Genomic DNA, 26,446 nt, shown 5'->3' with positions numbered 1-26,446 from the left:
GGTGAGATGGGGTGAGGATGGTGACATGGGTGAGAGATGGGGGGAGGATAGTGACATGGGGGAGATGGGGAGGATGGTGACATGGGGGGAGATGGGGTGAGGATGGTGACATGGGGGGAGATGAAGTGAGGATGGTGACATGGGGGGAGATGAAGTGAGGATGGTGACATGGGGGGAGATGGGGTGAGGATGGTGACAATGGGGGAGATGGGGTGAGGATGGTGACATGGGGAGAGATGGGGTGAGGATGATGACATGTGGAGAGATGGGGTGAGGATGGTGACATGGGGGAGATGGTGACATGGGGGGGAGATGGGGTGAGGATGGTGACATGGGGGGAGATGAAGTGAGGATGGTGACATGGGGGGAGATGGGGGGAGGATGGTGACATGGGGGGGAGATGGGGGAGGATGGTGACAATGGGGGAGATGGGATGAGGATAGTGACATGGGGGGAGATGGGATGAGGATAGTGACATGGGGGGAGATGGGGTGAGTATGGTGACATGGGGGAGATGGGGTGAGGATGGTGACATGGGGGAGATGGGGTGAGGATGGTGACATGGGTGGGAGATGGGGTGAGGATGGTAACATGGGGAGATGGGGTGAGGATGGTGACATGGGGGAGATGGGATGGAGATGGTGACATGGGGGGAGATGGGGTGAGGATGGGGACATGGGGGAGATGGGGTGAGGATGGTGACATGGGGAAGATGGGGTAAGGATGGTGACATAGATGGGAGATGGGGTGAGGATGGTGACATGAGGGGGAGATGGGGGGAGGAAGGTGACATGGGGAGATGGGGAGGATGGTGACATGGGGGGAGATGGGGGAGGATGGTGACATGGGGGGGAGATGGGGTCAGGATGATGACATGAGGGGGAGATGGGGTGAGGATGGTGACATGAGGGGGAGATGGGGTGAGGATGGTGACAAGAGGGGGAGATGGGGTGAGGATGGTGACATGAGGGGGAGACGGGGGGAGGAAGGTGACATGGGGAGATGGGGAGGATGGTGACATGGGGGGAGGATGGTGACATGGGGGGGAGATGTGGTGAGGATGGTGACATGGGGGGAGATGTGGTGAGGATGGTGAAATGGGGGGGAGATGGGGTGAGGATGGTGACATGAGGGGGAGATGGGGTGAGGATGGTGACATGGGGGGGAGATGGGGTGAGGATGGTGACATGGGGGAGATGTGGTGAGGATGGTGACATGGGGGAGATGGGATGGAGATGGTGACATGGGGGGAGTTGGGGTGAGGATGGTGACATGGGGGGAGATGGGGTGAGGATGGTGACATGGGGGGAGATGGGGTGAGGATGGTGACATGGGGGGGAGATGGGGTGAGGATGGTGACATAGGGGTGAGATGGGGTGAGGATGGTGACATGGGGGAGAGATGGGGGAGGATGGTGACAATGGGGGAGATGGGGTGAGGATGGTGACATGGGGGGAGATGGGGTGAGGATGGTGACATGGGGGGAGATGAAGTGAGGATGGTGACATGGGGGAGATGGGGTGAGGATGGTGACAATGGGGGAGATGGGGTGAGGATGGTGACATGGGGAGAGATGGGGTGAGGATGATGACATGCGGAGAGATGGGGTGAGGATGGTGACATGGGGGAGATGGTGACATGGGGGGGAGATGGGGTGAGGATGGTGACATGGGGGGAGATGAAGTGAGGATGGTGACATGGGGGGAGATGGGGGGAGGATGGTGACATGGGGGGGAGATGGGGGAGGATGGTGACAATGGGGGAGATGGGGTGAGGATAGTGACATGGGGGGAGATGGGGTGAGTATGGTGACATGGGGGAGATGGGGTGAGGATGGTGACATGGGGGAGATGGGGTGAGGATGGTGACATGGGGGAGATGGGGTGAGGATGGTGACATGGGTGGGAGATGGGGTGAGGATGGTAACATGGGGAGATGGGGTGAGGATGGTGACATGGGGGAGATGGTATGGAGATGGTGACATGGGGGGAGATGGGGTGAGGATGGTGACATGAGGGAGATGGGGTGAAGATGGTGACATGGGGAAGATGGGGTGAGGATGGTGACATGGGTGGGAGATGGGGTGAGGATGGTGACATGAGGGGGAGATGGGGGGAGGAAGGTGACATGGGGGAGATGGGGAGGATGGTGACATGGGGGGAGATGGGGGAGGATGGTGACATGAGGGGGAGATGGGGTCAGGATGGTGACATGAGGGGGAGATGGGGTGAGGATGGTGACATGTGGGGGAGATGGGGTGAGGATGGTGACAAGAGGGGGAGATGGGGTGAGGATGGTGACATGAGGGGGAGATGGGGGGAGGAAGGTGACATGGGGAGATGGGGAGGATGGTGCCATGGGGGGAGGATGGTGACATGGGGGGGAGATGTGGTGAGGATGGTGACATGGGGGGGAGATGTGGTGAGGATGGTGAAATGGGGGGGAGATGGGGTGAGGATGGTGACATGAGGGGGAGATGGGGTGAGGATGGTGACATGGGGGGGAGATGAGGTGAGGATGGTGACATGGGGGAGATGGGGTGAGGATGGTGACATGGGGGAGATGGGATGGAGATGGTGACATGGGGGGAGATGGGGTGAGGTGACATGAGGGGGAGATGGGGTGAGGATGGTGACATGGGGGGGAGATGGGGTGAGGATGATGACATGGGGGGAGATGGGGGGAGGATGGTGACATGGGGGGAGATGGGGGGAGGATGGTGACATGGGGGGGAGATGGGGGGAGGATGGTGACATGGGGGAGACGGGTAAGATGGTGACATGGGGGATGGGGTGAGCATGGGGACATGGGAAAGATGATGATAATGAGGGTGACACTGGGCCTATGGGAAGCTGATCTGTAGTTGTATATTACAGATAAAGAATGCTGCGGCCAATGTCCTCCGGGAAACATGGCTAATCTACAAGCACACCAAACTACTAAAGAAGATTGACCATGCCAAAGTCCGCAAGCACCAGAGGAAGTTTCTGCAGGCCATTCATCAGTAAGTTATATCTTCTGGGGGCATCTTACCTTGACCGATTTACGGTGCTTTGCTAGACTGTCACATCTCCTTCTGGTTTGTTTGTAAAGGTATTGTCACGACACCGTGCCCAGCCTGCGCTCAGATACGCCAACCTGACGTAGCTGGGTGGTTGTGGCGTTGGTTTTACCTAAGCTGCCACCACGAAGAGTATTAAAATAGCGCCCTTACGTTCGCCAGACACTTAATTCTCACTTAAACTCACAAGTATTACACAAATATAGCATGGGCCTCTCCGGGCACGTGAATTCATTAGAGCACAGAGGTAACGCTGATAAAGTTTTAGAGAAATATCTCCAGGGTTAAATTACAGGAAAACTAGGTAAATAAACAAGACATACATATAATTGCACAGAATGATTTAAAGTAAAAAAAGAAAGTTATAAAGAATCAGAATCCTAAGGTGTCTTACGCTGAGATCTTAATTGAATTTTGGTGGAGGGAGACCACCAGGAAAACACAAGGATGATTCACCCTTAGCTGGCAGCCACTCCCTGAGAGTGAGCCACTAGCAGTGTGGCCTGCTGAGCCTTACAGTTCCATGACCTGCTCTCCCCCAGCAGCCCCCACCCTTTTCAGGCTCAAAAATACTGTACCTCCCAGGGTCTGTGTAGATGCAAATTAGCACAACTACAAGACCTGACATTAATATACCTCCCTGGACCTTTAAGGTATTTTATGATAGGAAGACTGATGGCCTAAGGTGTTACAAATGACCCTTCTAGCAGTCAGTGTGCCTGCGTACTGGACTTGCATCATGGCTCTCCCCCCTTCCTAGGGTGAGAGCAAACGTTACATCCAGGAAGCTTTGTCTTCAAAGGCCAGGTGTCACTTGACCATATGTTCTGATTAGCTTATGCTAATATTGACACACTGTACCCATTCCACGCAAACAGCCATTCCCGAAATATAGAATTTTAATAACACACACACTTTATCCAGAGCACACAAAATATATAACGTCATGACATGGGGCTTTGATGAATCGCTGTAACCCATAGCGATGGTCACAGGTATCAAATGCCATTTTCTTACATTTACCATGCTGCCACTTCTAAATATCCACTTTGATTACGGTATACATACATATGTTAAATATAATCAACAAATATAGTGCAAAGCACCGTGCTGTCATATATATATGTATGTCTGTGAGTGAGAAATATTGTATATTGGTCTTATATTTTTATTTTGCTTTATTTTTTTGGTCTATATGATGTTATGCTTATATGTTATTTTGTGATGTTGTATGATTTTTAATTTTTTTTTTATCAATGTTATACTTAGCTGCATACTGATTGTCATATTAAACTTTTTATTAAATTATATTAACACATTTGTCCAGCACAGAACAGTAATGTATTATAAAAATGCTATTTCTAAATAAATAATTCATTTATAAACCTTGTTTAATGTTTGTAGCACCAGAGAGATCTCTTGTTTTATTCAATGTGTACCCTAAGGGTTGAGGAGACCCTTATATCTCCTTAGGATGCAGGTACAGGGTACTCTTTGGTGCCACCCATACCCCCTGAATCTCACTTATATGTATGACCATTTCATTCATCTGTCCAGCCATGGTATTCATCTGTATTGTCTTCAAGACTTATCATATCTCCACATATTGCTCTTCCTACCCACTACCTATGTAGCGCGCCCAACTTGGCGGACTCGCCTGGTACTTTTGTGTGAAGGATGACCAGCCTGTTAATCAAATGATCCTATGGGTAACCTGTATTTCGTATGTTATATTTTAAAATTTTGCCCAATGTATAAATGAATTGATGAGTCATATCTCAATGTATTGCTTATACTGAACATTGGGGTAGATGTACGAAGCCTTGGAGAGAGCTGAAGTGATGAGAGATAAAGTTCCAACCAATCAGCTCCTGACACTTTACAGGCTGTGTTTGAAAAATGATGGTTAGAAGCTGGTTGGTTGGTTCTATTTTTCTCTCCCCATTATCTCTCTCCAAGGGGCTTAGTACATCTACCCCCTTCTAACCTATACAGTGCGCCTAAGATGGGTGCCTTACCTGGTACTTCCACGAGTGTCTCTGGAGGCATCCTGCGTCCTATACGTGAAAGTCACCCCCCTGTAACCTTCGTAGTGCGCCCAAGGTGGCTGCCTCCTAGGTTGTGTGTTTCCTTCAAAAATAAAAAGATAAATCAGTTGGAGCCCTTCTGGAGAAAGGAGCTATATGAATAAGCATTACCATTATTGTTTGCCCAGCCAGTAGATACAACCCCTGCTCTATTCTGTTGGAGCAATAAAGAATGTTTTGGGTTTGTTTTTGGGGTAGACCTATTGTTTAAAAATGCAAATTGCAAAGGCCCATATGAGCACGTCATTGTAAGCTGAAGAGAGAGGCCTGATTGGATGTGAGCTGACCCTGTAATGTTTTCTCTGGCTCACATCCAATCGCATTACCCAGTTCAGCCTGGAGCATCCGACTTTATTCCTGTCTGGGCGGAATCAGCCGGCCAATCTTGTTGAGGACACCAGTCACAGCCTTTAATACAGGTGGGATGTGTGACCGTTTGATCACAGTGACCTTATAGGTCAATCAACCCGAGTATTAGTGCCGGATGGAATAAACTTCCGTCACTAAATAGTTTGCAACAAATATGGGGTACATTAGAGCCAACCTTCAGAGCAACCCAGGAGTCCAGGCAATTCCACTTCTCTAGGAGTAATTGGTGGACACCTCGCCATTAGCGTAGAACTGTGCAGGTTACATAGACTACAATCAGATTCCGGGAGACTTAGGGCCTAATTCAGAGGTGGATGCCGCTACGTCCGCTCTTGCGTCTGTTACCGAAGCCGCGTGAACGATAATATGCAAATGCTAGTTACAGCCTTCCCCTTGTGTACAAGTGTGCGCTGGCATGAGCAAGCATTAAGATGCCCACTTTCACTGCCTGTGCTGTGCGCCCTGTAACACCGCCGGTAATTCTTGACATGCCACCATCGCGTGTACCACCTGTTTCTCCATCTGTACATGGCCTTTGTGGAAGTGGCGGTACATCTGGGAACGCAGCCGCTTTCTCTGACACGCCAGCAACGCTACCATCACACGCCCACAAGACGTATTTTTTATTTTTTTTTGCTTGCGCTTCAGGTCACCTCCCAGTCAGGCACATCGTCTTGCCTATCGGGTTCTGCTACCATCGGTCCTGTACACAGTAGCATCTTTGTGCGTACACTCCGGGTAACATATGCGCCGTAAGGGCTTTCAGAATATTCTGCGCATACACAATGCGAAATAATCTCAACTATGTGAACGTCACCATTGGGTGTGCGTTGTGTGCCCCTCTAATCGGGTCCTTAGTGGTCTTCACTTTAGGTCTGGTCAGGGCTTTATAGGTATGTTAGATGTATATAGCCTCTGATTATATAATGGTTACATATAGATGGGGAGAACATTGCCTGATTATATAATGGTTACTTATAGATGGGGGAGAACATTGCCTCTGATTATATAATGGTTACATATAGATGGGGGAGGACATTGCCTCTGATTATATAATGGTTACATATAGATGGGAGAGAACATTGCCTCTGATTATATAATGGTTACATATAGATGGGGGAGGACATTGCCTCTGATTATATAATGGTTACATATAGATGGGGGAGAACATTGCCTCTGATTATATAATGGTTACATATAGATGGGGAGAACATTGCCTGATTATATAATGGTTACATATAGATGGGGAGAACATTGTCTGATTATATAATGGTTACATATAGATGGGGGAGAACATTGCCTGATTATATAATGGTTACATATAGATGGGGAGAACATTGCCTCTGATTATATAATGGTTACATATAGATGGGGGAGAACATTGCCTCTGATTATATAATGGTTACATATAGATGGGGAGAACATTGTCTGATTATATAATGGTTACATATAGATGGGGGAGAACATTGCCTGATTATATAATAGTTACATATAGATGGGGAGAACATTGCCTCTGATTATATAATGGTTACATATAGATGGGGGAGAACATTGCCTCTGATTATATAATGGTTACATATAGATGGGGGAGAACATTGCCTCTGATTATATAATGGTTACATATAGATGGGGAGAATATTGCCTCTGATTATATAATGGTTACATATAGATGGGGAGAACATTGTCTCTGATTATATAATGGTTACATATAGATGGGGAGAACATTGTCTCTGATTATATAATGGTTACATATAGATGAGGGAGAACATTGCCTCTGATTATATAATGGTTACATATAGATGGGGGAGGACATTGTCTCTGATTATATAATGGTTACAAATAGATTGGGAGAACATTGCCTCTGATTATATAATGGTTACATATAGATGGGGGAGAACATTGCCTCTGATTATATAATGGTTACATATAGATGGGGGAGAACATTGCCTCTGATTATATAATGGTTACATATAGATGGGGGAGAACATTGCCTCTGATTATATAATGGTTACATATACATGGGGGAGAACATTGCCTCTGATTATATAATGGTTACATATAGATGGGGAGAACATTGCCTCTGATTATATAATGGTTACATATAGATGGGGGAGAACATTTCCTCTGATTATATAATGGTTACATATAGATGGGGAGAACATTGTCTCTGATTATATAATTGTTACATATAGATGAGGGAGAACATTGCCTCGGATTATATAATGGTTACATATATATGGGGGAGAACATTGCCTCTGATTATATAATGGTTACATATAAATGGGGGAGAATATTGCCTCTGATTATATAATGGTTACATATAGATGGGGAGAATATTGCCTCTGATTATATAATGGTTACATATAGATGGGGGAGAACATTGCCTCTGATTATATAATGGTTACATATAGATGGGGAGAACATTGCCTGATTATATAATGGTTACATATAGATGGGGGAGGACATTGCCTGATTATATAATGGTTACTTATAGATGGGGGAGAACATTGCCTCTGATTATATAATGGTTACATATAGATGGGGGAGGACATTGCCTCTGATTATATAATGGTTACATATAGATGGGAGAGAACATTGCCTCTGATTATATAATGGTTACATATAGATGGGGGAGGACATTGCCTCTGATTATATAATGGTTACATATAGATGGGAGAGAACATTGCCTCTGATTATATAATGGTTACATATAGATGGGGGAGGACATTGCCTCTGATTATATAATGGTTACATATAGATGGGGGAGAACATTGCCTCTGATTATATAATGGTTACATATAGATGGGGAGAACATTGCCTGATTATATAATGGTTACATATAGATGGGGAGAACATTGTCTGATTATATAATGGTTACATATAGATGGGGGAGAACATTGCCTGATTATATAATGGTTACATATAGATGGGGAGAACATTGCCTCTGATTATATAATGGTTACATATAGATGGGGGAGAACATTGCCTCTGATTATATAATGGTTACATATAGATGGGGAGAACATTGTCTGATTATATAATGGTTACATATAGATGGGGGAGAACATTGCCTGATTATATAATGGTTACATATAGATGGGGAGAACATTGCCTCTGATTATATAATGGTTACATATAGATGGGGGAGAACATTGCCTCTGATTATATAATGGTTACATATAGATGGGGGAGAACATTGCCTCTGATTATATAATGGTTACATATAGATGGGGAGAATATTGCCTCTGATTATATAATGGTTACATATAGATGGGGAGAACATTGTCTCTGATTATATAATGGTTACATATAGATGGGGAGAACATTGTCTCTGATTATATAATGGTTACATATAGATGAGGGAGAACATTGCCTCTGATTATATAATGGTTACATATAGATGGGGGAGGACATTGTCTCTGATTATATAATGGTTACAAATAGATTGGGAGAACATTGCCTCTGATTATATAATGGTTACATATAGATGGGGGAGAACATTGCCTCTGATTATATAATGGTTACATATAGATGGGGGAGAACATTGCCTCTGATTATATAATGGTTACATATAGATGGGGGAGAACATTGCCTCTGATTATATAATGGTTACATATACATGGGGGAGAACATTGCCTCTGATTATATAATGGTTACATATAGATGGGGAGAACATTGTCTCTGATTATATAATTGTTACATATAGATGAGGGAGAACATTGCCTCGGATTATATAATGGTTACATATATATGGGGGAGAACATTGCCTCTGATTATATAATGGTTACATATAAATGGGGGAGAATATTGCCTCTGATTATATAATGGTTACATATAGATGGGGAGAATATTGCCTCTGATTATATAATGGTTACATATAGATGGGGGAGAACATTGCCTCTGATTATATAATGGTTACATATAGATGGGGAGAACATTGCCTGATTATATAATGGTTACATATAGATGGGGGAGGACATTGCCTGATTATATAATGGTTACATATAGATGGGGGAGAACATTGCCTGATTATATAATGGTTACATATAGATGGGGGAAAACATTGCCTCTGATTATATAATGGTTACATATAGATGGGGGAGAACATTGCCTGATTATATAATGGTTACTTATAGATGGGGGAGAACATTGCCTCTGATTATATAATGGTTACATATAGATGGGAGAGAACATTGCCTCTGATTATATAATGGTTACATATAGATGGGGAGAACATTGCCTCTGATTATATAATGGTTACATATAGATGGGGGAGGACATTGCCTCTGATTATATAATGGTTACATATAGATGGGGAGAACATTGCCTGTTTATATAATGGTTACATGTAGATGGGGAGAACATTGCCTCTGATTATATAATGGTTACATATAGATGGGGGAGAACATTGCCTGTTTATATAATGGTTACATATAGATGGGGGAGAACATTGCCTCTGATTATATAATGGTTACATATAGATGGGGGAGAACATTGCCTCTGATTATATAATGGTTACATATAGATGGGGAGAACATTGCCTCTCCATGACTGTATTTGGACATGGAATTCTAAGGACCTAGGGATAGATAGATCCGTATGACGCTTTACAACATTTGGTTAAGGGGAACGAGTCAAAGTATCAATAATTTCTCCTCACTTGTTTTCCCTCAGGTTGAGGAGTGTGAAGATGGAGCAGAGAAAGCTCAGCGATCAGGCCAACACCTTGGTGGACCTCTCGAAAGTGAGTAGATGCACAGAGTAGTGTCCAGCCTGCCTACATAGAGCCCGACAGATTTATCTATGCAATTCACAATAACCTAAGTGCTGAATGTGACATTACTGAGGTGACCACCTGCCTGACATTACAGAGGTGTCCACCTGCCTGACATTATAGAGGTGACCACCTGCCTGACATTACTGAGGTGTCCACCTGCTGACATTATAGAGGTGACCACCTGCCTGACATTACTGAGGTGTCCAGCTGCTGACAACATATGAAGAGTTATCGTGGTGCCTCTGGTGATACTTGATGCCACGCCACTGTCTGTGCCAACTCAATACTTAGGAGTGTCTCCCCGATTGTGAGTCTCTCATACGCCATGTTCTAACCCTGTCTAACCCTTTTCAGTCCTATGTCTGTCCTAAAGCACGCTGGTTGCGGTCAGTAGAGTGTCTGACATCAGTAGATGGAAGAAGCACCTAGGCTGCAAGTTATTAGTGGTCATCTGAGAAGACTGCAGAAGGGAATTGCAGGATTAGCACAATTGTCCTTATGTCACAAGAGATCAGATCGAAACTCATTTACTTTTCCTACTCTCCTGCAGATGCAGAGCGTGATGTACGATCTTATAACCGAGCTGAACGATCGCAGTGAGGATCTGGAGAAGCAGATCGGCAGTCTCGAAACCAAGCTGGACCAGATCTCCTCCTCATTTAACACCCTTCCTGGCCTGATTGTGGATGCCCTACGACAGCAGCAACAGCATCTCCTGTCTGTGGTCCTAGAATCGCGGGGGTTGAGCGTCGCAGTTGGGACACCACAAACTCCTCTTTCTGACAGCCCCATGGGGATCAGTTCGGCATCCTTTCCAACGCCGCACACCAGCTCCAGTAGCTGCTGAGTGGGCGCAGGTTAGAGTTGGGGCGGTAGCCCCTTGAGTTGTTTGAGCTCGGTGGGAATATTTAGGAGAAGTCGAGACTGCTGGCTCTCTAAACACCATGTAATCTCAGCTAGCCCTGGGTAGCCCTTACTTTAGGAAAGCCAGCCAGCCCTCAACGTGGGCTGACAGACGAGGAGCAGAACTGCTAGAGGAATCAAACAATATGGCGCATCCATTCATTCACTGCCAAGTAACCTGCGATGCTTAGCGGGAAACAGAAACGGGTTACAACCGCTGTTCCTCCTGCCAACAAATTCTCTGATCTTCCTGATGTTGCCCGTTTCGCTCTAACACTGCCCTCCAACGCCCAGGCACTTCCACGTTGGCCAATGCCAGCGCAAGTAAGCTCCGCACGTCTGAAGTCTCGGCCTGATTCTCTTCCTACAGATTTCTATATAAATAAGTGCCTGCACATTAAAGGCCGCTACTGTCACAAACAACTGCGCCCCTGGTGGTAAGATCTCTGCGGGTTCTGCTCTAGGTGGGGACAAGGTTGTCGAAGACATGGTTTACGTCAGTGGGGCTTGTCGTTAGAAGGACAGGGGAGTCCTTGTGCTTTTATACATCGAAATTCTGTGCTTGGCATCGAAATGCTAAAACTTATATTCAATAAACTGCTGTTAAAATCAAAGGAGACGCAAAAAGGGGTAAAAAAACAGTACCCCACTAGCTTTGGGGTGGCGAAAAATAAATTGTCGCTTGTTGCGCAGCATGTATTTACCTGCGCTACAAGTGGGCGAGTGCCACTTCTATATGTATTTTTGCACCGAGACACAACCAAAAAAAAAAAAAAAAGTAATACACTACTAGTTGCCCAAACTGGTCCAGGCCATGAGGTGATGTGGCGTCATAAGAATCACTGTGTACCACTACCTACAGCCGGGGGCTCTCTCGCTGTAGAATAGGGACTGTAGTTCATTTTGAAGCATCGGAGCTGCGATTTTCTCTTACCAGTGACTCCCCATCACAAGAAAAAAAAAAAGATTTATGCTAAAAACAACGGCGTTCATCATCCTGTCTCTACCAGAGGACACGTCCTTGTGCGTTCATTTCCCATGGCATTTAACTGGGCGGGAACCCTATTCTGATTCCAAGTTACCATCCCGCCTACATACATCATTAACACTTGTATGTGACACTACTCGCTAAGGCAGGAATTGCAGCCGTTTCCAGCCGAACCAGTATTCAGTCTATCAATTCAGCAGCCCCTCTGAGGCATCACAAAGTGCCTCATGCCTCAGTGATGTCAGTAGTAACTTCCTAGTGAGATAATAGAATGCTCTCTTAATAATAATTCTATTAGGAACTGATATAATAGAGAAGTGAAACCAATTGCAGAGGTTAATACTTTCACAAGGCCATTGTATTCTGGTTCAAATAACTTTGTGCCAAAGCCTTTAAGGCCTCCCCCCATGACCCTTAAATTCTTCTCTCCAAAATTCTTAACTCTTCTCCCCAAATATACGGTGGCGAAGGTCATTCTTTTATATGGCATGTACATTTCTTGGTCTTCTACAAAAGTCATTCTCTTCTTTACAGAGCAGAAGCCACAAAGAGCATTAATGTTTTGTAAGGACGATCTTGAAGATTCAGTTTCCGCTATTGACACATCGGGCCAATGTAACAGCCTGCGGGTCGCCGAAAGTACGGATATAGCGGCGATTTAGAGGCGGGATTGAAAAGCAGTAAATTTTTCACCAAGGTTGGTTTTGCCTTTAATAAAAAAGTCATTGATTTAAATATTGCGGATAAGCTGTTGAGACATCAGCCCTTTTGGCAATATGCAGGCTATTACACTCAGCCCCATCATATCGACACTCGCCTCTAACCGTTTCTACTGCACCGCAAGCAGGATCATGTGAGGTGATTTGTGACCGGGCCGATAAAAGGCATCACTACGTGAAAGGTTGTTTCAGGTCAATTACATTTTATCCTAATAATTTGCAGAATATTAGATTACAATACTCACAGATTATTACATTACTGACTCTCTAAGAGATCTGCAGAACATTGCTCTGTTCTATCCCCCATGTCAGATATATAGCAATATATTCTGCACATTAGTTACAGATGTCTCTAGAGGAGATTTTCAAGAGGACAAAAAAAATACATTTAGTATTTAATTCTGGCAACATAGCATGCTGGGATTTGTAGTGCTCCACACTTCACAGAGACAGTATCCCGATTCTGCAGTAGTGTCCATGGAAATGATTTGAAAATGTTGGCAATTCAGTTGATATATTCTACACAAGGAAAGGCGGCCTGAAACCTGAACTGTGCTTCTGGGTTAGTGAGTAGGAATTCCGTATCTGCTGAACATTCCTGTGGCCTCTTTTTACCAGCGAGGGCATTCATTCATCCATTACGGGCTAGATTAAACATAGGTCCTCTGGCTGCCCGATATCCTTCTTCTGTAGTGGTAGGAGGTTGTGTAGTATGTTTTCTAAACTCATAAAAATTCCTTTAAGCGCACCTGTCACCTGAACAAATGGAGGCAGCCATTTTGTATGATGACAAGCCAATATTCTCATAAACATCATAATATAATGGCTGCCATGGCTAGGTGACATCACCGGTTCCTAATGAATGGATAGGCCACACTTTCAAAATATGTCGCTGGTTCCTAGCAATTAGATAGGCTGCACTCTCATTCATGTTACTGGTTTCTAATGACTGGATAGGCTGCAGTCTCAGTGATGTCACTGGTCCTTAATGACTGGATAGGCTGCAGTCTCAGTGATGTCACTGGTCCTTAATGACTGGATAGGCTGCATTCTCAGTGATGTCACTGGCTCCTAGTGACTGGTAGGCTGCAATCTCAGTGATGTCACTGGCTCCTAGTGACTGGATAGGCTGCATTCTCAGTGATGTCATTGGTTCTTAATGAATATTGTTTCAGCCCAAGGAATCTCGAGGTGACAGGTGCACTTTATATATTTGCCTTTAAAATTTAGACTTTAAGCATTACGTGCACCTTTAATATGATCCTGTGGAATAACTGGAGGAGAGGAGCATGGGTATTCATTACCGTATTACTGTTTTTAACATACCCAAAGACGTTGGTCAGTACCTGCCGCCATGTTAAACATGGAGTACAACTAATAAACGGCTTCAAATCTCCTCCATCGGAAAACTGAAGAAAATCTGTTATTTTTAAATAAAAATCAATGAGCTGCTTTGGAGTTTACACATTTCCTGTGGACAACCGTTTTCTATAAAAGTAGGCCTTTGTTTTAGCATTTAATGTGTACACTGGACTTTATCCCCATGTCTGGCCATAGCGCCCTCCATGGGTCATTCCTCGTGGGTACCACAGGGTGAGGGAGGGGGTTGGGCAGACTCCTGGATATTAGAGAAAAACCATCCTTCCCATGGCGCTTAATGTCCGTTAGTCTGTAACAAGGATCAGTCGGAGACAGGGACTTTGCACGTTGTTGAAGCTAACGGAGATGGCAATTTGTCACCTCCAATGGTTTATGCCCGTCCCGGGCTCATTTTGAGGAGATGATAGTAAAATAAGAGTGCAAGATGAGAAGGATGGACAGTACACTGGAAAAAAAGTGATGGTTGCACTCAGATTTATCCAGACTGTCACCAACCAGTAGACAGGGGGAATCTAAGCTTTAAGCTAGACCACTGCAGTGGGTGACCTTCAGGCTGTTGTTGAACAGTGTTCTCATATTCCTTATAATACACAAGATTTCCCAATGAAGTGGTGACATCACGACTCACCGTGGTGACATCACGACTCACCGATTATAGGCGATGACATCACCACATAGAGATTATGCAGATCTCATTTACAGGAGTATTAATTTACTTGCATATATTATCATCACCTGCGTGTTATATAGAGGTAATTGTGGGGTCTTTAAAGGAGTTTCTCATGTTAAGATGGCTTTAATTTATTCATTTGCCTTGGAAGCTTTGTGCAGTCTATACGTTTCTTTTGGTCAGTAGCACCCGGCTGTGCCCGCTTGTCCGTTTCTTGATATCATCAAGCAGAGCTGCTTGTTTTCATTGCCCAGGAAAACATCACCTTGAGGCATCAAACACCTAAAATCTTCAGACATAGTTAAAGTTGTCTGATGGTAGCAAAATGATATGCAGATAGTTTGGGCCTGGCTTAGAGTTGCATTTACGCTACGTGAAAAAAAAAAGCAACCCGCATCAATTTGGTCTCTCTGCACATGCCTGTCTGGTGCCCATATTTAGAGTTGTGCCTATCTTATACTTCTGTACGCTTGAGGGGGCCGGAGGCATTCAGGTGTATGTTTATGACCCCTCCCATTGCAAATTTGTGTTATATGTATTTGTAAGATGCGTTAACTTTGTGCTTTAGTCTTGGGGCAGTTTGGGAATGACGGGCCCGGGATGTAAAGTTGCACGGATTTTACAAAGTGCATGAAACGGAAATGTATGGATGTATTGCCGCAAGCGCTAAATCAGGCCGTCCATCTCTACCACAGTCTTTAGGGAGATTTGGGAATTATTTTATTTCGGATTATGGTCAGACCCCACAGGCAGCATGCTGGAAGCTCAGGTGTGGGCAGGAAAATCAGGTGCGGGCAGGAAAATCAGGTGTGAGCCTGATTGTCAGCTGCGGGCTGGAAGCTCAGGTGCGGGTTAGGAAAATCAGGTGTGAGCCTGATGGTCAGCTGCGGGCTGGAAGCTCAGGTGTGGGCAGGAAAATCAGGTGTGAGCCTGATGGTCAGCTGCGGGCAGGATGGTCAGGTGTGATCCTGATGGTCAGGTGAGGGCAGGAAAATCAGGTGTGAGCCTGATGGTCAGCTGCGGGCTGGAAGCTCAGGTGTGGGCAGGAAAATCAGGTGTGAGCCTGATGGTCAGCTGCGGGCAGGATGGTCAGGTGTGATCCTGATGGTCAGGTGCGGGAAGGAAAATCAGGTGTGAGCCTGATGGTCAGCTGCGGGCTGGAAGCTCAGGTGCGGGAAGGAAAATCAGGTGTGAGCCTGATGGTCAGCTGCGGGCAGGATGGTCAGGTGTGAGTTTGATGGTCAGCTGCGGGCTGGATGCTCAGGTGCAGGCAGGAAAATCAGGTGTGAACCTGATGGTCAGCTGCGGGCTGGAAGCTCAGGTGCGGGCAGGAAAATCAGGTGTGAGCCTGATGGTCAGCTGCGGGCAGGATGGTCAGGTGTAAGCCTGATGGTCAGCTGCGGGCAGGATGCTCAGCTGCGAGCTGGATGGTCAGGTGTGGTCAGGAAGGTCATTTGTAACCCGTATTGTAGTTCAACAACAGCTGTAGGTTCTCCATTGGCTGTTTTCAGCTTTAAGCTTCCATTTCCTCGGCACACGATTGTCAATCCTGCGGTGAAAAAAACAGCAAAATGTCCAGACTAATCCTACAGACGTCGCCGTGTAGAAAAGCGCCATATTTGTCTTGCAGAATGTAGAAAGTTCATCACCTGTCGCCATTACTCTCCTGGACCGATGTGCCGATGGCCTCTCATTCATCTCCTTTTATTTTACTAAATATGTACCTTCCACCAACGTATTTTTTTATATTTTATAAAAGATCTCCTTAACCAAGCAAGCTATTTTATACTCTTTCTATATAGAGATTATAGACAGAATGCTAGTGGGGTGGCCCTGGCTCATCCAGGTGCCATCACGCTTATCCATGGTTAATAAAGTATAATTACATTTGCTATGAAATACAATACGCCTTTGCGTCTTCCTTTTTTTGTGTGTCCGTGTGTGTGTGATATCAGGTGTCTGATATTAAAGGACGACTAAAACCGCAAGTGCAATAATCATATACTATATGAAGCATAAAAGGTACAGTAAATACCCTGCCCATTATTACCTCCCATCACTCCACTATACATAGCTGAAGCCACTCTCACATATTTTAGGACAGTGTCCAGATAGGATTGGATACAGGTCATGAAGCTGAGACTGCAGTCATTTGAGCTGCTGTGACATCACTGTCACCTCCTGTGTGCGAATCTACCAACCTACACTGTGCATTTCTGTAAAGTCAGTGGCATGGCACTTAGGATAAAGGCGAAAGTGACCGTGAGTCCTTCGTAGCCCACTACTAAACAACTCTCTGTCATACAGGCCTCCCTAGATACGGCTAGCGAAGAAGAACTCCCAATTGGCTTTGTCATGCCAGGTCGATCTTCAGGGACGCTGAAAATGGCCGTTCAGTATTGTCTGAAGATCTAGTGGCAGCTGCAATAGAGAGTCATCCGGCCCTGGTTTTTCTCCACGCTGTGGTACTTTTAGAAACTGTGTCACTACTGTCTCTTGTACTAATGGGACCTTTGATTAGCCTAGAAGGTGCTGATTGGCTGATGCCTTGGCTTTCCCGCCCGTTTGGGGTGCGTCATTAGTGTCTCCTGTACTAATGGGACCTTTGATTAGCCTAGAAGATGCTGATTGGCTGATGCCTTGGCTTTCCCGCCCGTTTGGGGTGTGTCACTAGTGTCTCCTGTACTAATGGGACCTTTGATTAGCCTAGAAGGTGCTGATTGGCTGATGCCTTGGCTTTCCCACCCGTTTGGGGTGTGTCACTAGTGTCTCCCTGTACTAATGGGACCTTTGATTAGCCTAGAAGATGCTGATTCACTGATGCCTTGGCTTTCCCGCCCATTTGGGGTGCGTCACTAGTGTCTCCCTGTACTAATGGGACCTTTGATTAGCCTAGAAGATGCTGATTGGCTGATGCCTTGGCTTTCCCGCCCATTTGGGGTGCGTCACTAGTGTCTCCCTGTACTAATGGGACCTTTGATTAGCCTAGAAGGTGCTGATTGGCTGATGCCTTGGCTTTCCCGCCCGTTTGGGGTGTGTCACTAGTGTCTCCTGTACTAATGGGACCTTTGATTAGCCTAGAAGATGCTGATTGGCTGATGCCTTGGCTTTCCCGCCCATTTGGGGTGCGTCACTAGTGTCTCCTGTACTAATGGGACCTTTGATTAGCCTAGAAGATGCTGATTGGCTGATGCCTTGGCTTTCCCACCCGTTTGGGGTGCGTCACTAGTGTCTCCCTGTACTAATGGGACCTTTGATTAGCCTAGAAGATGCTGATTCACTGATGCCTTGGCTTTCCCACCCATTTGGGGTGCGTCACTAGTGTCTCCCTGTACTAATGGGACCTTTGATTAGCCTAGAAGGTGCTGATTGGCTGATGCCTTGGCTTTCCCGCCCGTTTGGGGTGTGTCACTAGTGTCTCCTGTACTAATGGGACCTTTGATTAGCCTAGAAGATGCTGATTGGCTGATGCCTTGGCTTTCCCGCCCATTTGGGGTGCGTCACTAGTGTCTCCCTGTACTAATGGGACCTTTGATTAGCCTAGAAGGTGCTGATTGGCTGATGCCTTGGCTTTCCCGCCCGTTTGGGGTGTGTCACTACTGTCTCCCTGTACTAATGGGACCTTTGATTAGCCTAGAAGATGCTGATTGGCTGATGCCTTGGCTTTCCCACCCGTTTGGGGTGCGTCACTAGTGTCTCCCTGTACTAATGGGACCTTTGATTAGCCTAGAAGATGCTGATTCACTGATGCCTTGGCTTTCCCACCCATTTGGGGTGCGTCACTAGTGTCTCCCTGTACTAATGGGACCTTTGATTAGCCTAGAAGGTGCTGATTGGCTGATGCCTTGGCTTTCCCGCCCGTTTGGGGTGTGTCACTAGTGTCTCCTGTACTAATGGGACCTTTGATTAGCCTAGAAGATGCTGATTGGCTGATGCCTTGGCTTTCCCGCCCATTTGGGGTGCGTCACTAGTGTCTCCCTGTACTAATGGGACCTTTGATTAGCCTAGAAGGTGCTGATTGGCTGATGCCTTGGCTTTCCCGCCCGTTTGGGGTGTGTCACTACTGTCTCCCTGTACTAATGGGACCTTTGATTAGCCTAGAAGATGCTGATTGGCTGATGCCTTGGCTTTCCCACCCGTTTGGGGTGTGTCACTAGTGTCTCCCTGTACTAATGGGACCTTTGATTAGCCTAGAAGGTGCTGATTGGCTGATGCCTTGGCTTTCCCTCCCGTTTGGGGTGTGTCACTAGTGTCTCCCTGTACTAATGGGACATTTGATTAGCCTAGAAGGTGCTGATTGGCTGATGCCTTGGCTTTCCCGCCCGTTTGGGGTGTGTCACTAGTGTCTCCCTGTACTAATGGGACCTTTGATTAGCCTAGAAGGTGCCGATTGGCTGATGCCTTGGCTTTCCCACCCATTTGGGGTGTGTCACTACTGTCTCCTGTACTAATGGGACCTTTGATTAGCCTAGAAGGTGCCGATTGGCTGATGCCTTGGCTTTCCCGCCCATTTGGGGTGTGTCACTAGTGTCTCCCTGTACTAATGGGACCTTTGATTAGCCTAGAAGGTGCTGATTGGCTGATGCCTTGGCTTTCCCGCCCGTTTGGGGTGTGTCACTACTGTCTCCTGTACTAATGGGACCTTTGATTAGCCTAGAAGATGCTGATTGGCTGATGCCTTGGCTTTCCCGCCCGTTTGTGGTGTGTTACTATTGTCTCCCTGTACTAATGGGACCTTTGATTAGCCTAGAAGATGCTGATTGGCTGATGCCTTGGCTTTCCCGCCCATTTGGGGTGTGTCACTACTGTCTCCCTGTACTAATGGGACCTTTGATTAGCCTAGAAGATGCTGATTGACTGATGTCTTGGCTTTCCCGCCCATTTGGGGTGTGTCACTACTGTCTCCTGTACTAATGGGACCTTTGATTAGCCTAGAAGATGCTGATTGGCTGATGCTTTGGCTTTCCCGCCCATTTGGGGTGTGTCACTACGGTCTCCCTGTACTAATGGGACCTTTGATTAGCCTAGAATATGCTGATTGGCTGATGCCTTGGCTTTCCCGCCCATTTGTGGTGTGTCACTAGTGTCTCCCTGTACTAATGGGACCTTTGATTAGCCTAGAAGATGCTGATTGGCTGATGCCTTGGCTTTCCCGCCCGTTTGGGGTGCGCTCGTGTCACCAGACCCAACAAAACACATTGTGTGCGCATTGCCCTCACAAGTCCTCACTCAGATCCCCTTAGGCTTTGCCACTGCCACTTTGCTGTTGTCTTATTGTGCCACCCTTGAAGCCCCCTTGTCCATGGCGTAGCCATTATGGCAGTAACGTTCTTTAAAGCATTTTTACTGTGTCGGCATTACAGCTACTGTATAAACATCATTCTAATGCCAAGACCGGAAAAGTGGTTTACATAACATTACTGCCGTGTCTGCCTTCTGCGCTCCACATTGTGCTGCCAACATTAGAGTGCGCTCATCTCATCTTTGTGGTTTTTTGTCTATTTGTTATGTCGTTTTTACTTATGTCAGAGACAGCAAAGTTGGCACAAGGAGAATCTATTCTCGCTATGATGGAGCCCATTTCTAGCTTACCCCTACATATATCCCCGGGTCCAGGCGGCTTAGCGGGAGAATATTATAAGCTCCTAAAAACTAAGCTAATTCCTCTGTTACTTGACCTATACCAAACGATTCATGGCCGACATACACATTACCTGACTTATAACCAGGCTAATACCTCTCTAGGCCTGAACCCTAATAAAGCCCCCCTCCCCTTCACTCCTCTTACTGCATGATCACCCTATTCAGTGCAGATTTTAAAATCTTTGTATAAAAGCATAGCTTATAGGCTATAGTACAAAGCAACCACCTGATGGATCACCCGATGGCAGTAATCGCCTCTTCTGCAAACCTAACTCTACTAATATGCTACAGAGCCTGGAAGCCCATATGGCACTGACACGGGGCCTGATTCAGAGATGGACGCTCTGAAAGAGCGCTCGCTCTGAATCAGGGCGGTTTTTTTGCGCGGCCTCCTGGACGCTCACTTAGCTGTGGGTGACCACCCACAGCTATTGCGAGCGGCCAGGATGATGGTCGTGATGGTCAAGACCATCGCGACCATCGGGGCTTGCGACGAGACCCTTGTGGTAGGGTCTCGTGGCCGCAAGCCCCAGAGAGCTTCTGGCTCTAATAGAGCCGGAAGCTCTCCCACTGACATCACTGGTGATGTCAGTGGGGCCACCCACAAACGGCAGGCGTTCGCATGGGAACGCCTCCATTTATGAAGCCACACCTACAAAACGGGGCGAGCTGTCGATCAACATCAACAGCCGCCCCTTTTGTAGTGAGCCACGGAGCGAGACATTTCCTCTCTCGCTCCGGGGCTTGGCCGCTGCACGTGCGCAGAGCATGCCATCAACCCGCTCGTGAGCGCTCTAGCTCTTGCGAGCGGGTCTGAATCAGGCCCACAGTCTCTTGGTGGGTGGAATGGATTTTACTGCACTCATTAAATATTTGTAACCTGTCCCCTTCCCGCCCCTAATACTTTGTTGACTATCAATGACTATTGCAGCCTCTCATTTGAAGTGCATTGAGGTACTAGACAAGGCTGCTCTCCTCCTACCATTCTGTTCAATGTCTATTTAGAGTCCCAGGATACCCTGACGTTATCCAGACAGGTAGTCGACATTCAGAATGGTTCTGAATGTCGATAGTCAGAAAGTCAACATGGATGTTAGGTTGACAAACAATACTTTGGAATACAATTAGGTTGACATGGATAAAATGTCGACACATTCAAAATGTCGATAATTAACATTTCAACACAAGAATTTTAACATGTTTTTTTGTTGATTTTTAGGAAAAGGCCAATATAAGCAAAAAACCCATATGTTGACATTCTTGTGTCGACATTTTAGCCATGTCAACCTAACTATAGGTCGACATATTTATTGTCGACCTAACGCCAATGTCGAGATTCTGAATTTCATTCCACACCCGTCCAGACAGGGGTGTAATCGGTTAACACTTGCAAATTAACTCTTAAGGTACGCACACACTGGGCGATTAAAGTGGACGACTGAACGATAACGTTGTCGTTCACTTTATCGTCCATTTTTTAACCTAAATGATGAACGATAACGATGAACGACTAATGATGCGCGTTCCCACAGGTCGTTCGTCTTTATCGTTCATCGGGCACACATGCAGGCCAACCTGACGATATTGTCAGGTTGCTGCATGTTGGGGAATTGGGGAGAGAGCCCGGCGCTGAACGATATCGTTAATGTCATGAACGACACTGAGCACAGCCTGCCGGGGACACACTACACGATATCGCTCAGGGAGCATATCATCTAGTGTGTATGCTCCTTTAAGGTGCATACACACGTAACGATTTTTTGAACGATTTAACTATAACGACGTCGTTATCGTTCAATCGTTGAAAAAAATCGTTCAGTTTCTGAGTTATAACGACGAACGATTATCGTTCATGCGCGTTCCAGTTTGTAGTTCATTCTGACTGACCAACTGAACGATTTTCATTAAGGGAAGTTCCAAAAATCGTTTGTAGTTCAAAAAATCGTTCATTACACTTGAAAAAATCTGACAGAAAATCGTTGATAAAATTGTTGTGTGTGTATGCAGCTTTAGGGATCGACTCTATTGTGGGGCCATCTTTGTTTATCCCATTAGACAGAGCAAGTCTCCTGAAAAATTATTTTGTTTCCAAAACTAATATACCCTCTACAGCTTTTACCCCTTCAGCTGACAAAACCGGACGCCCAGCTCATGAATAATACCTTTCGCACTTTTATGTGGCGTAAAAAAAAAGACCCCTAGTAACTGCTTGGTTACATTGCAAAAAAATGTAAAGAAATTACAACTCGGGGTTTAGATCTGACAAACTGACACCGATATATGGATCCAGTCCAGATCACATGGATGTAACAAGGTACTTTTTCGTTCGCCTTGTTCCAATGCAGTATTGGTGCAGTTATTTTGGTTTATGTATCCAATCGAGTAAATGTTAGCAAAGCAGCAGGATTAGGTGCTGCGATCGCTGGGAAATGAACGCCCCTATTGGATCAGGACTTGCTGAGTTTATCAGACTCATGTGAGGAAGTTTATTGCTGCAGATAAAGTTATGAAATATTCCAATGATAGTTAATGCGCCAGTAACACTGTCTGGGAGGACCTCACAAGGGTATGCAGTCAGAAAGTCGACACGGTTAAAATGTTAACATCATATACGTGCGGAAAATGTCGACATAAACAGAATATAAAGTGTTTATATTATCAAAATGACGACGTTACCATTATGGCAGTGGTTACTAAACTGTGCGCCGTGGCGCCCTGGGGTGCCTTGGGACACTTGCAGGGGTGCCTCAGGTTGGTGGTCCAGCACCAAATCAAATTATTTATAGTCAATGTAATGTAAATATGTGGACAAACAGAAGTGTAAAACCTGTCACCACCACATAACTGACCCTAAGGATGACAGGTGAGCGCAATTTACTTCACTTCACTACATTTTTACTGAATTTCTCAATAACAAACTTTTGCCTTAGGGGCGCCGTGAAAACAATTCTGATACAGATAGACTTACCATAAAACCACGTTCTACTCGGATGGGTTACTCAGATGTCTCGCAGTTGATCCGATGCTGCGCTATAGCGTCCATCTCTGAATCAGACCCTAAGTCAGATGGTTCTAAAGAGAAACAATAAAATGGATTTAATAACAAGTTACGTATGAAAACAAATTAGCAATGCAAATATACGTATACATAACACCCTCTTCCCCACTACACTGAGCAGTAAATATGACCAATGCATTACACAGCGATTTATATAGCAACAGGCGTATAAAATCCTTATGCTGCAGCAAAGTCCATCTACACTGAAAACTAACTTATATGTTATTAAATACTTTTTATTGTTTCCCTTTGGATCCGTCTGACTTATCTCATTTATATGGATTGCACTATTAAGCCCTGCTGATTTGTGGAGCGGATCTTATCTGTATTTTTCAGATTTAGTGACTACAGGGTCTTTATCTTGCTCTTAAAACCACAGTGTTGAAATTCTGACCATGATGACATTTCATCAGCGTCTGACATGGTCAGTGTCGACATGATTTACATGTCGACATATTCATGTCAACCCAATAAACCAAACCTCCTGAAGAGGATAGAATAGTGTGTAATGGGCATAAATCACGTTAAGACAGTTTAGTTATGGTAAACGGTAACGGCACGAGAATAGAAAGCCCGTGTCTCAGAGACTGTACACCGAGACTGTCTATAATAGTCAACTCTAAGGAAATAATTCCCTAAAAAGTCTGCGGAAGACTAGGAACGTGCTAGAATACCGAATTGGTGTGTACCTAAAATTAAAGACACGGTTAGCAGATATTTAATCCCCTAACAAATATCATAGACCACCAATCTAACATGAGCTTAAATCTGTACGTACTGTATGACATTCAGCCACTATGCAGCAACGTAACCACACAGACAGAGATTTAGGGGAGAATGTAATAGCCTTTTTGTAAAAGTGGCGATTTTTTAATTACTTGGGATGGGAGAAACACTTAATAAAAATTAATTATATATATATATATATATATATATATATATATATATATATATAACCTACAAACATGCAAACATGTCAGAATAGACCAAGTCGTCAGCAATGTGTGGTTTTAAAATCCCCCATACAGCACAGACAGCCTGGCTATTACATGCGACGATTTGAAGGCCAAAATTGCTGGGATAACACCACTATTAGCAGCCAATTACAGTTCCCCGCCATTTCTACCTCACAGCATTACCAAAAATATTTCCCCGCCATTTCTACCTCGCAGCATTACCAAAAATATTTCCCCGCCATTTCTACCTCGCAGCATTACCGAAAAATATTTCCCCACCATTTCTACCTCACAGCATTACCAAAAACATTTCCCCGCCATTTCTACCTCGCAGCATTACCAAAAACATTTCCCCGCCATTTCTACCTCACAGCATTGGCAAAAACATTTCCCGCCATTTCTACCTCACAGCATTACCAAAAATATTTCCCCGCCATTTCTACCAAACACCATTACCAAAAACATTCCCCCGCCATCTCTACCTCACAGCATTACCAAAAACATTTCCCCCGCCATTCTTATGTTACAGCATGACTAAAACATTCCTCCACCATTTTTTTTTTTTTACCTCACAAACATCACTATGGGCATGATTCAGAGGTGGACGCAATGCCGATGTTTTCTCACAAATGACCGATGTTTTTCTCTCCCGTGTCTGCGTCTGAGTGGCGCTGCTGCTGCACATGTGCTGCGATGGTCTTGTGTCGGTGGTAGTAGTGTGGATTAGGACGCAGAGTGACAGACAGAGATCGTTTAGGGGAGGTAGCGGGAGGGGGGGTACTAAAACGTGACCGTGCCAATGTACGCAGCGCTACTGGCCCTGGTGCCTTAGTTCCGATGGGCATTCTGTGCGCCCTTTCCTCAGTTGGGTGACAAAATATCTTTATTTATATTCCCAATGTGTAATGAGTCGGCTTATATAAGGATAGCGTTCCTACTTATAGGGCCGGTTACCCCTCGTTGTCCCGGCCCGGAGGATCCCCCACAAGTCCTTATTCCAGCCCAGTGGGTCTGTATTTGGAGGCCCAGCTTCCTGGGAAAGGAAACCTGAGGGCAAAGGTCAACATCTCGCCATATCCATTAATACTAGGGTTGCTATTTCTCGTAAAGTAATTGCGATCATTGTGAGCAATAAAATTTACTACTTGCCCCAACATCCTCCAGAAATATATATATAGCGAGGGCGAAACTGTGTCACGGCAGCAGCCCTACCCCCACTGCTATACTATGCCGCCATTGCCAAACTTTATTACCCTTAATTTCTTATCACTGCAGGAAGAAATTCTATTTATCAGATCTAATAGGTGATCAGTAGTAAATATGCCCCATGTAATTGGGAAGGTGTGACCCTACACCACAGGTTCTCAAAATCGGTCCTCAGGACCCCAAACAGTGCATGTTTTCCAGGTCTCCTCACAAAATCACATTTGAAATCATTAGCTCCACCTGTGGATCTTTTAAAATGTATCAGTGAGTAATGACTACACCTGTGCACCTGCTGGGTGACCTGGGATATGTGTCAGTGAGTAATGACTACACCTGTGCACCTGCTGGGTGACCTGGGATATGTGTCAGTGAGTAATGACTACACCTGTGCTCCTGCTGGGTGACCTGGGATATGTGTCAGTGAGTAATGACTACACCTATGGCACCTGCTGGGTGACCTGGGATATGTGTCAGTGAGTAATGACTACACCTGTGCACCTGCTGGGTGACCTGGGATATGTGTCAGTGAGTAATGACTACACCTGTGCTCCTGCTGGGTGACCTGGGAAATGTGTCAGTGAGTAATGACTACACCTATGGCACCTGCTGGGTGACCTGGGATATGTCAG

General features: G+C 45.5%; 1 protein-coding gene across 1 annotated transcript in view; it reads left to right on the top strand.

Annotated features, from left to right (window-relative positions):
- KCNN3 (potassium calcium-activated channel subfamily N member 3) overlaps positions 1–16,786 on the top strand; it is a 119,268-nt gene extending 102,482 nt beyond the window's left edge. The window contains exons 6-8 of the mRNA XM_088467529.1: positions 2,877–3,004; positions 10,192–10,261; positions 10,845–16,786. Of these exons, the coding sequence (XP_088323655.1) occupies positions 2,877–3,004; positions 10,192–10,261; positions 10,845–11,141 (495 nt within the window). The 3' untranslated portion in view covers positions 11,142–16,786. The remainder of the gene's footprint in view (positions 1–2,876; positions 3,005–10,191; positions 10,262–10,844) is intronic.
- The last annotated feature ends 9,660 nt before the right edge of the window (positions 16,787–26,446 follow it).

The sequence above is a fragment of the Taudactylus pleione genome, unplaced genomic scaffold (genome assembly GCF_031769625.1).
Source record: "Taudactylus pleione unplaced genomic scaffold, aTauple2 ptg000073l, whole genome shotgun sequence".
In the NCBI taxonomy this organism is placed as follows: Eukaryota; Metazoa; Chordata; class Amphibia; order Anura; family Myobatrachidae; genus Taudactylus; species Taudactylus pleione.
Note: the sequence above shows the minus strand (reverse complement) of the source record. Positions and strands in the feature narration are given on the sequence as shown.